This window comes from Panthera pardus, unplaced genomic scaffold, assembly GCF_024362965.1.
Source record: "Panthera pardus isolate Hobbes unplaced genomic scaffold, ASM2436296v1 HiC_scaffold_7, whole genome shotgun sequence".
NCBI classification, from domain to species: Eukaryota; Metazoa; Chordata; class Mammalia; order Carnivora; family Felidae; genus Panthera; species Panthera pardus.
In genome coordinates this window covers 49139514-49154129 of record NW_026527002.1, presented here as the reverse complement: position 1 = coordinate 49154129, position 14616 = coordinate 49139514, and the positions used below count along the sequence as shown (strand labels likewise).

Below are 14616 nucleotides of genomic sequence, written 5' to 3'. Positions count from 1 at the left end.
TAAAATGGATGAGTGGCCCTGGAGAAAATATCCTCAAAAATGAATTTACAGCTAACGCACAGTAATTCTACCTGGCAGTATCATTTAAGAACTCCCTACGAGCCACTTCTATTTAACATTGTAGTGATGGTCTTAGCCAGGTCAAATAATCAAGAAAAAGAAATAAAAGACATTTAGATTGGAAAGTAAGAAGTAAAACTATCTTTATTCCCAGATGACACGATCTCTTATATAGAATATCCTAAGGAATTACCAAAAATATTTTAGAGCTAATAACTGAAATGCAGCAAGGCTGTAGGATATAAGATCAATATACAAAAATAAATTGAATTTCTATATATTAGCAATGAACAGTACTAAAAGGAAATTAATAAACAATTCCATTTACAGTAGCACCAAAAAATGCTTAGAATAAATTTAACAAAAGAAGTGCAAGATGTGTACACTGAAAACTATAAAACATCATTGAAAGAAAGTTAAGAAAACATAAATAAATGGAACATCTCATGCTCATAGATTGGAAGATAATATTTTAAAATGGCAATAGACCCCAAATTAATCCAATTAAACAAATCCTAGTCAATATCTCAGCTGCTCCTCCCCCCCCCAACTGACAAGCTGATCTTAAAATTCATTAGGAAATAAAAGCAACCAAAAAGAAAGGATAGATAGCATCATAACCACCTGGGGTATTTGTTTTAAAAATGCAAATTCCTGGGCCCCACCCCAACGTACAGAATGAAAATTCTAAGAGTGGTATTTACATACTTTAAAGTTTCCTTTTCATGCACAATCAATATACAGAGAAGTTACTGGAGCTTTTAAGATTTCAGTAGTATTAACTAGAAGATAGATAGCTTTAATGAGAAAGAAACAAAACAAAACACAGGACATCAGTAATACATAAGCAGAATGGCACAGTCCATCAGTACGCCATATGGGATGAGTTGGCACTCAAACATACTTCTAGAAAAATGAAAAAGTCAGCTTGATCAATGGAGTACTAAATACTGATCACCTAAATGTTGGAAACATCTGCCAAATGATGGAAACTTACGTTGAGCTGTTTGTTCTACTAGTGGTTGGTTAGTCACAGAACCAATGATCTCTTGAGCTCAAGATAATAAAGGCAAATCATCAATCTAACAGAAGATGCTTACTTTCCTGGTGGCTGTGCACTATGTTCACGTAAACTATGGCAAGGCGTGTCAATCATCCATTCCTCTAACTGACAAGCAAAAAAGCCCAGACCAAGTAGGTAGGTTAATGTGACAGAGTCAGGATGAGAATTCAAGTATTTTATCCTGCTTGCCATTCTAAAAGTTATAAGAACTTTTAGCTAGACAATTTAGATGGCTAAAGTCACTTAAAATCAGCTCTTCATGAATATTTGAATAGATGCCAAACTTTTTCCTTTAAAAAATGACCCTACCCCCAAAACATTCTCTTTAAAAAGAGAAATTATAATTCTCCAGCCTTTATAGACATGCCTGAGAAAACTAAAAATTTATAGGGAACAACTTTCTTGAATTTTTTCTTTTGGCTTGTATCCTTAGAACAAAACCTGGAGGAATAGATGGGTCTCATTTGATTGTAAAGTTACGAATATTGTTGGTGTTGCTAATACCATACTTTTCAGTATTTGTTTTTTCTATCTTCCATTGCAGATTTATTAAAGATATCCTCCTTTCTGTGCCAAATTCCTTCCTCAAATATGCTTGTGAATTTGTTTAGGTATACTGATGGCATTTTTTTTTTGGATATGAGCTATCCTTAAATGTCCACTCACACAAGGCTAAGAAAATGATTCACTCTCAGGCTTAGATATTTAGAAATGCTTAATTTCATTTCTATCCCCAGTTTTTAGTACAGTGCTTGAGATGTTTTCTGAATAAGTTTTGGTTGAATAAATGATTTCCCCTTGCCTCTGAAAACTTCTTTTTTTTCCTGAGCCAGCGTACCACATATATATGGTATATAATCAGCAAATGTATAGAGATATAAAATTTAGAACATACTCACATGGATATAGAGTGAGAAAAAATATTTTCAATGGTTAACATAATTTTGTATTTTCTAGAGTTTACCAAAAAATCATTAATGATATAGGGGCTTAATCAGGCTTACATACATATATGAGTATAAATATCTAAATATGAATATATTTATTAACCAACTTTGAAAAATTTTATATTTAAATATTTAATGAACCTTTTTGAATTTACTTTTTGCCATTCATTTCCTACTTGTATATTCAGAAAAGACATCCTCTAATGTGACTACTAGACCACAAACAACATAATTCTGTATCATGCAATGATATCTAATTACTGTAATGAAAAGAGCAACTATAATGGATTTGCTTCATTGCAGTTGCTGTGTTAATATTAAGTTCTAACAATGTTATAAATACTTAAACTCTGAAGTCATATTTTTTTCCTGTATAAAACTTGCATTACTGTTTAAAAGGCATAAAATGTCAGTGGTGTATTATGGAATAAGATTATTTCCAATAATGTTGTGTAAGCTCGTACGGTTTTTTTTAAATTTTTTTTTTTTAACGTTTATTTATTTTTGAGACAGAGAGAGACAGAGCATGAGCGGGGGAGGGTCAGAGAGAGGGAGACACAGAATCTGAAACAGGTTCCGGGCTCCGAGCAGTCAGCACAGAGCCTGACGCGGGGCTTGAACTCACGGACCATGAGATCATGACCTGAGCCGAAGTCGGCTGCTTAACCGACTGAGCCACCCAGGCGCCCCTCGTACGTTTTTTTTTAAACAACCTAGGATTGTGTTCATCAACTTCCAAAACAAAATGTTACTGGGAGTACTCAGACATATTTCCTCTCAATAAACATTGTTCATTTTATTCTAAGAAATGGAAGCGAATTCAAGATCTTACGTTGTAATAATTAGTGACACCAAATGTTTCCTACAAGTAATTGCAGATGACATTTTGTGCCACCTTATAGAATATATGTTCCCTAGAGACAGTAGCCTGGCTCCCTTTAGTTTATAGTTTCAGAAGTCTTACATAGCCACTTAAGCTGAGTACGGTGCCTTGACGACTCAGATTGCTAGGAATATACCATCTTTCCCTTTCTCCTGCAAAATAATGTACTCTTTCCCTAAAGAAAATGATGGAGAAAGTAATATTAAAAATTGAGAATTTAAAGTTAAAATCTTCTCCAAACCCCTGCCCACCAAGCCAGGCATGTTAGACTTTTGGGCTTGTGTGTTCTCCTCTACACAGTACATAGAAAGAGAAACACAGTAGAGAGCTACATTTTGCTCTGCTTTTGGAGGAAAGGAAACTCTCTGTCTATATTTTTCAAGGAACCTTGGGAAACTTTTCTCTGTGAACTAATGATGAAATTATCCTATGCCAAACAAGTCTTTTTTTTTTTTTTAATGTTTATTTATTTTTGAGACAGAGAGAGACAGAGCATGAGCAGGGAAGGGGCAGAGAGAGAGATGGAGACACAGAATGTGAAGCAGGCTCCAGGCTCTGAGCTGTCAGCACAGAGCCCGGCGCGGGGCTCGAACTCACAAACTGTGAGATCATGACCTGAGCTGAAGTCGGACGCTTAACCGACTGAGCCACCCAGGCACCCCCAAACAAGTCTTTCTTAACAAACCAGTGTAATTATCAAAAATTAGATAAGTAATGAAGTAGATTTGAAATTACTAGTTTTGACTCAAATCACAACATGCCAAACTTAGGATCCCTCTTATGTTTAATATCTGTTATACAGGAAATTTCATAGATCACAGATATAATTAAATATACCAATCTGAGACAAAAAGTGAAGTGTCATAGACTAAACCACTGAATTGTATACTGATGGGGTAAAAAACTGCCCCAATTATCTTTCTTATTAATCATGAGTACGTACAAAATGAGATTGCGTTTAAATATAATAATGCAAAGTTTGACTTATAACAGGGTGTGTTTATCAAGCCAACCATGTACTAACAAATAAAATTCTGGATTGACAGCTAGAAACCCAAACTCCTCTAAGATGGACATGATTTGCAATTCTTGGTCTCTGAGAAATGTAATTACAGAAACCTCATCTCCTCAGGCAGAAAAAGGAGGTTTACTGTGTATTTGTGCTGACTTTCAGTACAGTACTGTGAAGATAGTTTCAGACTCACTTGGTGCCTGTGTTATGAAAATGAAAACATAGTTGTTTTTATACCTTGCTGCTTATGTTTCCTCCTTTCTTTCCTGTCCAAAGTTCCTTCTCTGGCAGTTTCTCTAGCTGCCTGAATTTTTACAGGGACTTAACCCAACGTGTTTGCTTTCTAATAAACCCTGGGGCATCTAGCCTTTCTTTTCAGAGTATCAAAGAGCACTGCCCCTGATTCGCAATCTTCCTCAGTGTTCAAAACTAAGCTAGAACCCACCAGAAAACTAAGAAGAAGCAAGGGAGCCAGAGACCAAATAAAGCTTACGTTCTACTAGCAAATTTGCCAATCGTTTTAAAAGTTTGTTTCCAGTGTATAATATTTTTTATGAAGTAGGCTAAGTTTTTTCAGGCCCTTCAGAATCTCATTTTAAAAATTTTGACTCTACAAATGGAGAAGATATGCAGCAATTAACGCTAAAGGAACTAAGGGAAATTTACATTTGATTCAGCTGGTCATAAAGAAAATTGAATAAACCAGACCCTCAGAGTTAGTGGATATAAATTAAAGGCTGTTTCATTAGTCAATCTATTTGATAATAATTTGCAATATATGAATTAGTTGTATTAGAAGCTAAATAGATAAAACACAAGAAAATAAACCAAATGTAAATGGCAAAATAGTCTTTAGAACTAGGACAAAAGGCTACATTACTAATGGGAAGTGTCTACAAAAATAAGCAAATTTTACCTGTCATCCTCTTGTGACAATCGTCTTTGCAAATCCTCTTTATTCCACTGTTCTTTTTCTTTCCCTTGCTCAGGTATATCTTGTGCTTTTTCCTCGTCTCCTGATTCTCTGTTTTTCTCCTTATTACTTGTTTTTGTGATCTCTGTCCCTTTCTCATTCTCATTAAGTCTTTCTTGCTTTACCTCTTCCTCCTCATGAGCTATCTCTTCGTGTTTATCCCCTTCTTGCCCTCCCTCTTCTACTCCCTTTGGCCTTTTGAAAGCAACACAAATCGAAGGCATGCAAATAAACACAAACAAGAAAGAAAAAGTCAAGAAAAAAAAATGCACATGAAATAAAACAGAAATGTAATGAAAACTACTAAAAACATAAATAAAAACTACATCTTTTAAACATTGAATACTTTTCTTTCCAGTGTATACCAGAAGCAAGCACTGTGTAAGCAACACTTAGTCATAATTGTTTTTATAGCTTATTTTCCTGTCACAAAGTTGCACAGAAAAAGGTGGTGGTCTCCATTATAGATTTTTTTTCTGATGTAATGGGAGTAAAGAAATAAATTAGCTTAGGTGCCCATCAAATCTATAGGTCAGGTGATAAGTGAGAATTATAGTAACATATGCTACATTTACAAATTTTCTTGAGAGGCTGAGGAATTTCCCATGCCCTCATAATGGTGTCAGGAGAATGGGAGACCATCCTACTAAAAAAGTAATGTTCTTATGTATTCTGAATCATGGAAGTATATTCAGCTAGGTAAAAAGCCCTCCAAAATATCATTTTTCATATTCCTTGGAACATTAAAAAATCCAAGTCTTCACTTACCCATCACTTTCATTTCAGTAAAGACAGAATAGTAACAGAATTACTTTCTGAATAGCAAACATGAAAAAAAGAACTAATGATATCATAGCCAGTAGTCTAGGAAGAAAAATGTTATATGTTCTATAAAACTTCTCTGTGCCAGCAGTCTGAATATAGACCAAAATATAATACAAAGCGGTATGTTCAGAAGTTCTTCCTGTCTTCATGACACGTATTAACCTTTCGAAGGAAATGATTTTATGTTGACCCAAAGAAAATCAAAGACCTGAAATATGTTGAAAAGAATTTCCTGCCAAAATCCCCTTACTCACCTGATTTTCTTGTTTCCTCTTGGCCGTTCTGATTGGACGGACATGTAGCTTGTGCTACTGAAACGAGAAGCACTGCTAGTCCTGGAAACCGCGGATATATCACTTACATCACTGTCCGAAGATTTAGTGGAAATATTATCTGCCCCTCTATGAGGATCCCATCCTGATCGGTACTGTTAACACAGATGGACAAACACGCAGAGGTTGTCAGTATTACTGCACAAAGCAATTATTAGCTTCTCCTACTTCAGCACTTTAATTGTCCACAGAGGATACTGCAAAACCCCACTCAGTGGCATAGAAAACAAAAGTGAATGGCAATTATCCTAAAAGAAAAATTCAATTTATATGAAACCCTTGTTTTTAGCAAAGGCAATTAGAGCATTTTCACCGCCCCCCCCCCATGAAGGCCATTAAAACAGTTTCACAATAGCAATGGCCCCGGGGAAGAACATTTAGGTGAAATCTGGGAAATAAACATAACATAAGGAAGCAGAATTGTTTTATTCTGTACAAAATTTGAAAAAAAAAAAGTGTGATAAGGTTGCCATTGTAACTTATAAAGACCAATTTTAGTAGCCATCAATGTTCTCTGAAATCCATTATGCTTCACTGAAAACCTAGAGATAATGTAAAATCTAATTATTAAAGCACTAACTTTTGAACGGAAAGCCAAGAAAAAAGAGAGTTGAATTTTTGGGTGGTTGCTGGAATTTTGATGAATCCTAGAAATACTAGAAAAGTCATTATTATTTACAATAGTTCAAACTTCCTGGAATTGAAATAACCGAATAGTTATCTGACCCAGCCAGCATGCAGGGTGTTATGGGTGTTCAAATATTCTGGTAAGTTGAAAACCGTCATAAATGCTTTATGGTAATGACATTTGGGGTGTAAAAAAGAATAGACTTTGGAGTCTGGAAAACCTGGAGTGAGAAAAACTCTTACTAGCTAGGTAAACTTGAGCAAATTATTTAATCTTTAAAAGTCTGTTTATAAAATAACAGGGATAATATCTTCCTTTTGGGGTTTTGAAAATTAGAAATAATGCATGTCTGCTATCTAATAATACAAATAAATACAGTATTATAGCTGTATCATTACTAACTGATGGCTATTAATGGGTTAAGAGAATATCTGCTAATAGAGTTTTATTTATTTATATGTACTTCAAACATAATGTTGAAACATCCTTATTTGGTCAGTTTTGCAATGGAGATTATTCTAAGCATAGACACTAGCAAATTTCACAAAGCCTTAGAAAGATGATTATCTTATATAAACAATTTACTGTGATTTGAAGAATCTTTACCTAATAAACTATCCTGTAAGAATAACAATTCACTGCAAATATTAGAGAGATATAAACATTCTGGCTAAGATAAATTGAATGGCAATAGGGTATAGTATAAACATTAAATCAGATTCAAATGATCTGGATTCTTTTCCCCCCAGTATCTCTCTGTGTCTAGTTATATATTTTTGAGTTAATAACTGATCCTTTTCTTCAAATGTAAAATAAGGGAATTATTTTTAAGGCTCCATAAAATTTTAATAACCAAATCCTTAATCTAGAAATATACTTTCAAATTAGGTGAGATACTGGCCTTTCTTAGTCCCTTTTAACTTCCCACTTTGTTGGATAAACTCTCACGTATCAAAAAACATACACACTTAAGTTCTGCAAAACTTGCTGCCTTGTTTTCAGGAAGTATCTGTGTAAATAGAAACCTCATGTTGATTTTAAAGGTAATTACTTATTTACAGTGAATTTATTTGGAGAACATTTGGTCCACGATATCTTTTTCAAACTGAAGCCACTTTAAAATAGTAAAAACAATTTAATTTAAGTGACAGTGTTTTCAGCCATTGTGTAGAATAACATTTCAATGGGTGGATCCAACGTTATCTAAGTTAGCCAGTGCACACAAAAATGTACTGAAAGCAGATGAAAAACCCTAAATTTTAACTCTAGGAGGTGGTAAGAAATAATAAGGTACTAAGAGCACACGCTTTGGAGTGAGACTGAATTGTTGATCTGAATTTTGGCCTCACAAATTATTAAGTTTGTAATCTTGGGCCAACTGCTTCTGTAAGTCCCAGTTCTGTATGTGTTAAAATACAGACCGCTGTACCCATTTCCTAGGTTTGCTGCAAGGATTAAGATAATGTACGTAAAAAACACTTGGCACAATATCAACATAGAACAAGTGTTTAATAAATGACAAATGATGATGACGATGATGGTGATGATGATTAGATAGTAGTTGAATACTGTTTCAGTATCAATTCCAGGTACATCTTCACTGAAAAAAACATTGGGTAGAACCAACAATCAATATATTATTTTAAGACTGCTCTAAGCTACAATAAGAATATAATCATTTCTACATATGTTCAAGAGATTCATTTCAGAACATATGTTTATAAAAAAATTAAAATATTAAAGCAAACTTTTCCACTGACTCCTAGTATGTCCTCAGGTCTCACCTTCCCCATTTGATCAGCTTCATCCACATCCCATGATCTTACCAGCGACTGCTGATTCCCAACTACAGGATGAGAAATAGCTTTATCTCGGCAGTAAATACATGACACTTCTTGACTGACACAGAAGATGCCACATTTTTAATATTTGTTTCTAGTACTTCATTTTGATATCCAAAGCCAACTTGTTCCTGTGTATCCCGTCTCCCTGATTGGTTCTTGTCTGATTGCTATGCCTTCATTTCTGAAACCCACATTTTACTTGACTTTTGTATTTCATTAGTTAGGATTCTGACTTTGCCTACCCTAACCTTTGTCTTTTTAAGTTGTCATGACTTTTGCTTCTGTTGCTATGATTCATAGGTGCATACAGGCTAGCCTAAGGCTTAAGAATTTGGTTAAAAAAAACCACATGGGGTACATTGCACGTATATTTGGTTAAGACCTCTTAGATAATCTAGTTTGCTCAGCTAAAATTTTGGAAATGAAAAATTTAGGGAAAGATAAGTTTCCACATACTATATCATAGGTTTATGCTTTTATAGAATTCAACATGCTACTTCATGTTAAAGGGGTACGTGTGTATATGTGTAAATGTGTTCATGTCTAATTTTCATACCCTTTACTAGAATATAAGCTCCTGAAGGCCAGGATAATATCTTCCTTATTCTTGTAACTCTTTTAGCACCTAAGAGTCAAAGATTTAATTTAATTAAACTCTATGCCTTAGTTTTCATACCAGTAAGATAAGGATAAATCCCTTTGTAAGGATTTTTGTGAGGAGGAAGAGATATGATATATTTAAAATATTCAGTAGTGCGCTTAGCACATAGCAACTGCTCATTTCCAGTGCCTAAGCAGAAAGTCATTAAATAAAAAGACACTGAATGGAAAAGTTTATATAAAGAAAGTATGCAAATTAGTCAAAGCTCTAGTTTGATGAGGATTCTACTACCTTCTCAAGGCTTGCATTAAGTGCATTTCTCTGTCTACTTCTAAGCAACTGATATGTTTACCTTTGGGGTATGGCTCAAGTTTCCATTACAAGTTTACATATGATAAACAGAATGAGAAATACAGAAAGTGAGAAATAATGGGAAAAATATTTTTATAAATAAAACTTCAGAAGAACATATTTTGAATATACTTAGAATATAATATCTTCATATATACATACAACTCCAAATCCCCCCAGAAATCAAAGTAATAAATGACCTAATACTAGAGTTAACTTTTAAAACAACTCATTTTTTAAAACAATTTCCTAACTATATTTTTTCTTTTCCTAAAGTATGGTAAACAAAAAGTTTATAATTTAACAGTGAGCTAGAAGCAGCTACATTATTATTGTACCAAGGTAGTTATGAATGCAAATAAGTTCATTTATTTAGAAAATGGTTGGTGTTGTCTTGGCACTATACAATAAAAAATGTTTTCAACGATTAGCATGTATTAGTTTACAGCTGACAGATGAACAATGGATGATATGCTCACCATTCTCTTTAATGGAACGAAAACAAAGAAGATTTATTGCATAGGATTATACAATCTCAGCTGAAAATTGTGCCCTGATTGGGATCATTAAAATCTTGGAAGAGAGTAAGGAAGCTTTTCCCGACAGCATTTTGATGTTTTGTACATTACTATTAAGCACATCATGAACCAGAAAAATTTACAGGAAACTATTATTCTTCAGGATGTTCCAGACTCTAAAGAGTTCCTAAGTGGCCTAGAAAAGTTAATGTCCTCCCTATTTATCTAACATTAGTGGAAAGTAATAGCATATCATCAAAGCTCTATTAAAAGGAAAGTTATTATTAAAATTTTAGAATAATATTCTTGAGAAAAAAGTAAATTCAAATTTCTAAAATAAGATTTTCGGTTTTCCAGTATACTTATTGGAAGCTCTTAGATTAGGTAATTTCCTAGTTTGATTTCTCTAACAGCCATTTCACCAACTCATGTTATTTGAGCTTTGTACGTGAACTTCTTGCACAAAACACAGGGGTGGGATTATGAGTTCCTTTGAACATTGCTTGTTACCAGAAAACTGCCATGTTGTCTAAAAATCTAGTCCAAGGATTGGTTATTGCAAAATACCAGGCACTAAAGAAGTCCAAGTTTGAAGAAAAAATGTTTTATGTCATCAAGAAATAGTTGGAGGAATATTCATATCACATTCAGAGTAGATCATAAGATTGGGAAAAAATAGGGCAAACAAAATCTTTGGAACACAGAGAAGCTGAAGTTCTGGACAGGGCTCTTGACACCAGTCTTGGGGGCTAGAGGAGACAAGAACAGAGCACGGGGAGTCTTCGCACTGTGGTCAATAAAATAATCATGTCAGCAAGAAGATGCTATCCTTTGCGCTAACCGATTTTTATAGGATTTCAGATCATAATTCAAAGAGAGTCCTGTTGTTTCTTGATAAGTACCACAACTGCAGGGACTCTCCCTTTGAGGAGCTACTTCCAGATAATTTTCCTTTCATCCTAGCTAAGGCTCTTATTGGTGCTTGATTTGAATGTTGCACTGTGTAAAAATCTATTAGAGATAATTTTGTGTAGATAGGACTCCTCAAGAGGGTATTGCATGATAAGGTCTTCACTTGAGAGGGAGAAGGAAGTGAGGAAAAGCTACAGAAAATTGAAGGCTAATTTAAGATTCAGCCTTGTAAATAATATTCTGCAAATGAAATTCCCACTAGAAAACTCTTCCTTAATTCCTTCAAGGAGAATTAGTTACTGCCCTGTGAGTTCATGAGCTACTTTCCTCATGCTTTTCTCACAGTTTTATCACGTGTGTATCTCTCTCCCCCCCACACACATAATGATCTACCTATCTATCTTGCTAGATTTAAAATCTCTGAGAATAACTGTCTTAATATTTTAGTATGTATCCCCATTATCTAGATCCTTGCCTGGCATATAGTAGCAACTCAATAAATGTTTAATGAGTAAAAATGAATGGAATGGTTGTTTTATCTGGACTGTATCCTAGAGTATTACCTCCAGTATGAAGCATCAAGTCAGAGTATAAAATACTGTGGTAATAGCTGAATAGAGTTTAGTCACCTGACCCTTTTATTCTCCATGGTGGGTATAGGCAGTGGTGCACTGACATATGGTTAACAACCAGGTATCCAAGAGTTCTGATTTACAGAGTTTGCTAAGTTCTGAGGAACAAATACTCCCACTATGGCTGCTTTCAAGTTACTAAGTTACCAAGTGCAGATTTGGTGTATACTACCAAGCATGGGGTTTAGAAATACATGCATTGTTTGTACGATTCCCTGAGATTAATCTGGAGACAATGAGTAAGGGGCAATAAGATGTCCTATCTGTACAATTACTCATCCAGGGAAATCTTGTGAAAGATGGAACAGCAAAAAGAGCTTAAGGGAAAAAACTGTTAATAATAAAAAGAGTAGCCGTTAGCCTATAAGCCAAAACATACCAAGGAGCCAACTGTCTTTTAGTCTCAGGAAAACTTGTAAGCTTAATAATTTTTCCTGGAGAATTTGTAGAGAAGGAATTATTGCTAGTAGTCAATTATGACTCTCTTAATTTAGAGCTCTGGGGGAGCTCTGTATCTATTAGCAATCAGCTGATCTCATCACCTGTTATTTATTTCCATTAACTTCTCATAAGTTTTAGAAACGGAAATGCCAGTTCTGCAATGAAATTCCAGATTTACAGATCTCAGGTAGCTACAGAACTCATGTTTTTGCCCTTAACAAATGCATTTATCACTTTCTTCCTCAGAATCCATAACTCTTCACCCATTCTAATCTACTGTTTACTGAAATTGTTCTTAAAAACAAACAAAACGATCAATAATATCCTAATTTACCAGCCGGTAGTGTCTTTAGTTTTCTTCTTGCTTGATTTTGCTGTCACATCTAGTATTATTGAAGCCCTCTCTCCTTCTGAAATGTTTCCATAAATGTCTTCTCAGATACCGTCACTCATGGTTTCTCACCAGTCTCCCTCACTATTCTTATTCCTTCTTAATCTCCTTTGCCAGCTTCATATTCCCTGACCTGATTTTAAATTATATTTTCCCCAAATTTTGATTGTTAGCCTTTTCTTTTCACTATGAATATCTCCCCCCTCTCCCCCCAGAATGATCCAATCCATTATCTATGCATTTTCACTACCACATAATGACTAATAAATCCTTATCATCTGCTCTCACTTATCTCCCAAGCTTCAGACCTGTATTTCCAGTTATTTCCAGGGCATCGTGCATATGCTGTTTTGCAGGTACATCAAATTCATGTGGCCAAAACCAAATTTATTCTCTTTCACCCCAAACCCACTATTCATGTATCTCCCATCTCCTATAATAGGCTCAATATTGAACTAAAACATAGAAAATGTATAAGTTATCTTTGACTTCTCCTTCTTCAATATTGTCCACTCTAATTAGTCAAGAAATATCACTTACTAATTTTACGGTAACAAGTATCTGGATATTTAGCTATTAGAAGTATACGAATGGGTTTCTGGCCTTTCATGTAGGTAACTCAAGTTTACCACACCTATATATTGGTCTCAGTTGCTGCTGAACGCCTACCAATATTTTCTCTTTTTTTGTTCTTTACTAAAAGAATCCAGATTTATTTCAGTAGTCCAACAACGAGAACAAAAACAAACAACTTCATTTTCCAGGATTCCTTGTAGCTAGGGTGATCATTTGACTTGGGTCTGGTCACTGTGAGGTAAGCAGGAACCAGGGACTGGGGTTGGAAAGAGCTACTACTTTTCTGATTATAGTGGGCTGACTCAGCTGGGGTGGCCATTTGCTTTTCCCTCTTTTTTTTTTTTTTCTGATTAGAGTTTAAACATGGGCAGAGGGGTGCAGCAGTCATTCTGTGACAGCGAGCATGAATGTCCTACACTAAGAACAGGGAAGAGGAAGTTTGGCTCCTTAAACAGCAGTATCAGCCGTGGGCTGCTGTTTGGATTTCTTCAGATTCTCTTGTCAGGCTTTTTTTTTGTTACAAACATGTGAATGCAAACCTGAATGGTATACCACCCGTTTTGTTCTGTGTCAGTAAAAATATTTTCAGACTTCATGGAAATGACTAAAGGAACATTCTTTCACTAACAATATTGAGATAATCTATGATGCCTGAAAATCTATCATCTGATTTTGATGATGAGAAGCAACGTATCATAACGGCCACGGGCTATAGAGTTGAAATACACCGATGTGCAACTGCTCTCCCACTTACTGGTAGCTGTGCAATCTTGGGCGAGTCTCTTAACTTCTCTGAGCCTGCTGTGAGCTTTAAATGAGATCACAGGTCTTGACACATAGTAAATATTTACCATGATAATAGTGAGGCATAGTCTGTGATGAAATTAAAGAGGCTCTAGACTATGATAATTCAGTTTTCATCAACATTTGGCTATCATCTCAAACATTTTGCCTCGACTTATAAAAAAAAAAAAAAACTTGAAAAGAGTTGTGAAGTCTTATTATAAATAAGTCCCTAATTCCATATCTCATTTAAAACATAAGGTATTGTCCTTTGACACCAGGTTGGCTTATTTTACGTGACGTAGGAACACACCAAACCTGACTTGGAAATTCATGTTTTTTATTCTTGAAACTATTAACCTGGGTTAGTTTTTGTAATTGTGCTTATACTTGGCATCAAGGAAAGTTAAACCAGGGAATGTAACAATCCGTGACCATAACACTAATAATTATTAAAATGTGGATAGTTTTTATGGCTTACAAAGAACTTTCAAATATTTTCTATATTGCTTCCTTAGTCATCTATTTAGATATATCCACATAAAGTAAATGGGTTTTCTTTCTTTTTCAATAACTTTAATGAGTCTTACATTTATTTGTATGCCCTTTATTTATTCAGTAATATCTCAAACAAATGTCACCTGAAATTTCTGCCTCAATTAAGAATATTCTCAAAGTCTGTTTTTCCACACTGTTAAATATATAAATAACAATACCCCATTTTGATATATATAATATTTCACGTATATCCAAGCTGACAGAGAGTAGAACAGAATGCCTGTTGTTAGTGCAAACCAACAAGCCCAGACTTTTCCAAAAGAGAGAAGAGTCAGTGTTAAAGCAC

The 14616-nt window shown here is 34.7% G+C and overlaps 1 protein-coding gene across 49 annotated transcripts in view; it reads right to left on the bottom strand.

The window, feature by feature from the left end:
- Positions 1 to 14616, bottom strand: part of RIMS2 (regulating synaptic membrane exocytosis 2) — a 601231-nt gene that overhangs the window by 125783 nt on the left and 460832 nt on the right. For 19 of the 49 annotated variants that reach the window (XM_053896431.1, XM_053896433.1, XM_053896417.1 and 16 more), the window contains 2 exons: positions 6018 to 6190; positions 4882 to 5133 (listed from right to left, as the gene is read on the bottom strand). The exons of 12 other annotated variants lie outside the window; for them this stretch is intronic. In XM_053896431.1, coding sequence (XP_053752406.1) covers positions 4882 to 5133; positions 6018 to 6190 — 425 coding nt within the window. The remainder of the gene's footprint in view (positions 1 to 4881; positions 5134 to 6017; positions 6191 to 14616) is intronic. 18 more of the 49 variants (XM_053896465.1, XM_053896440.1, XM_053896447.1 and 15 more) reach the window with 1 other exon arrangement.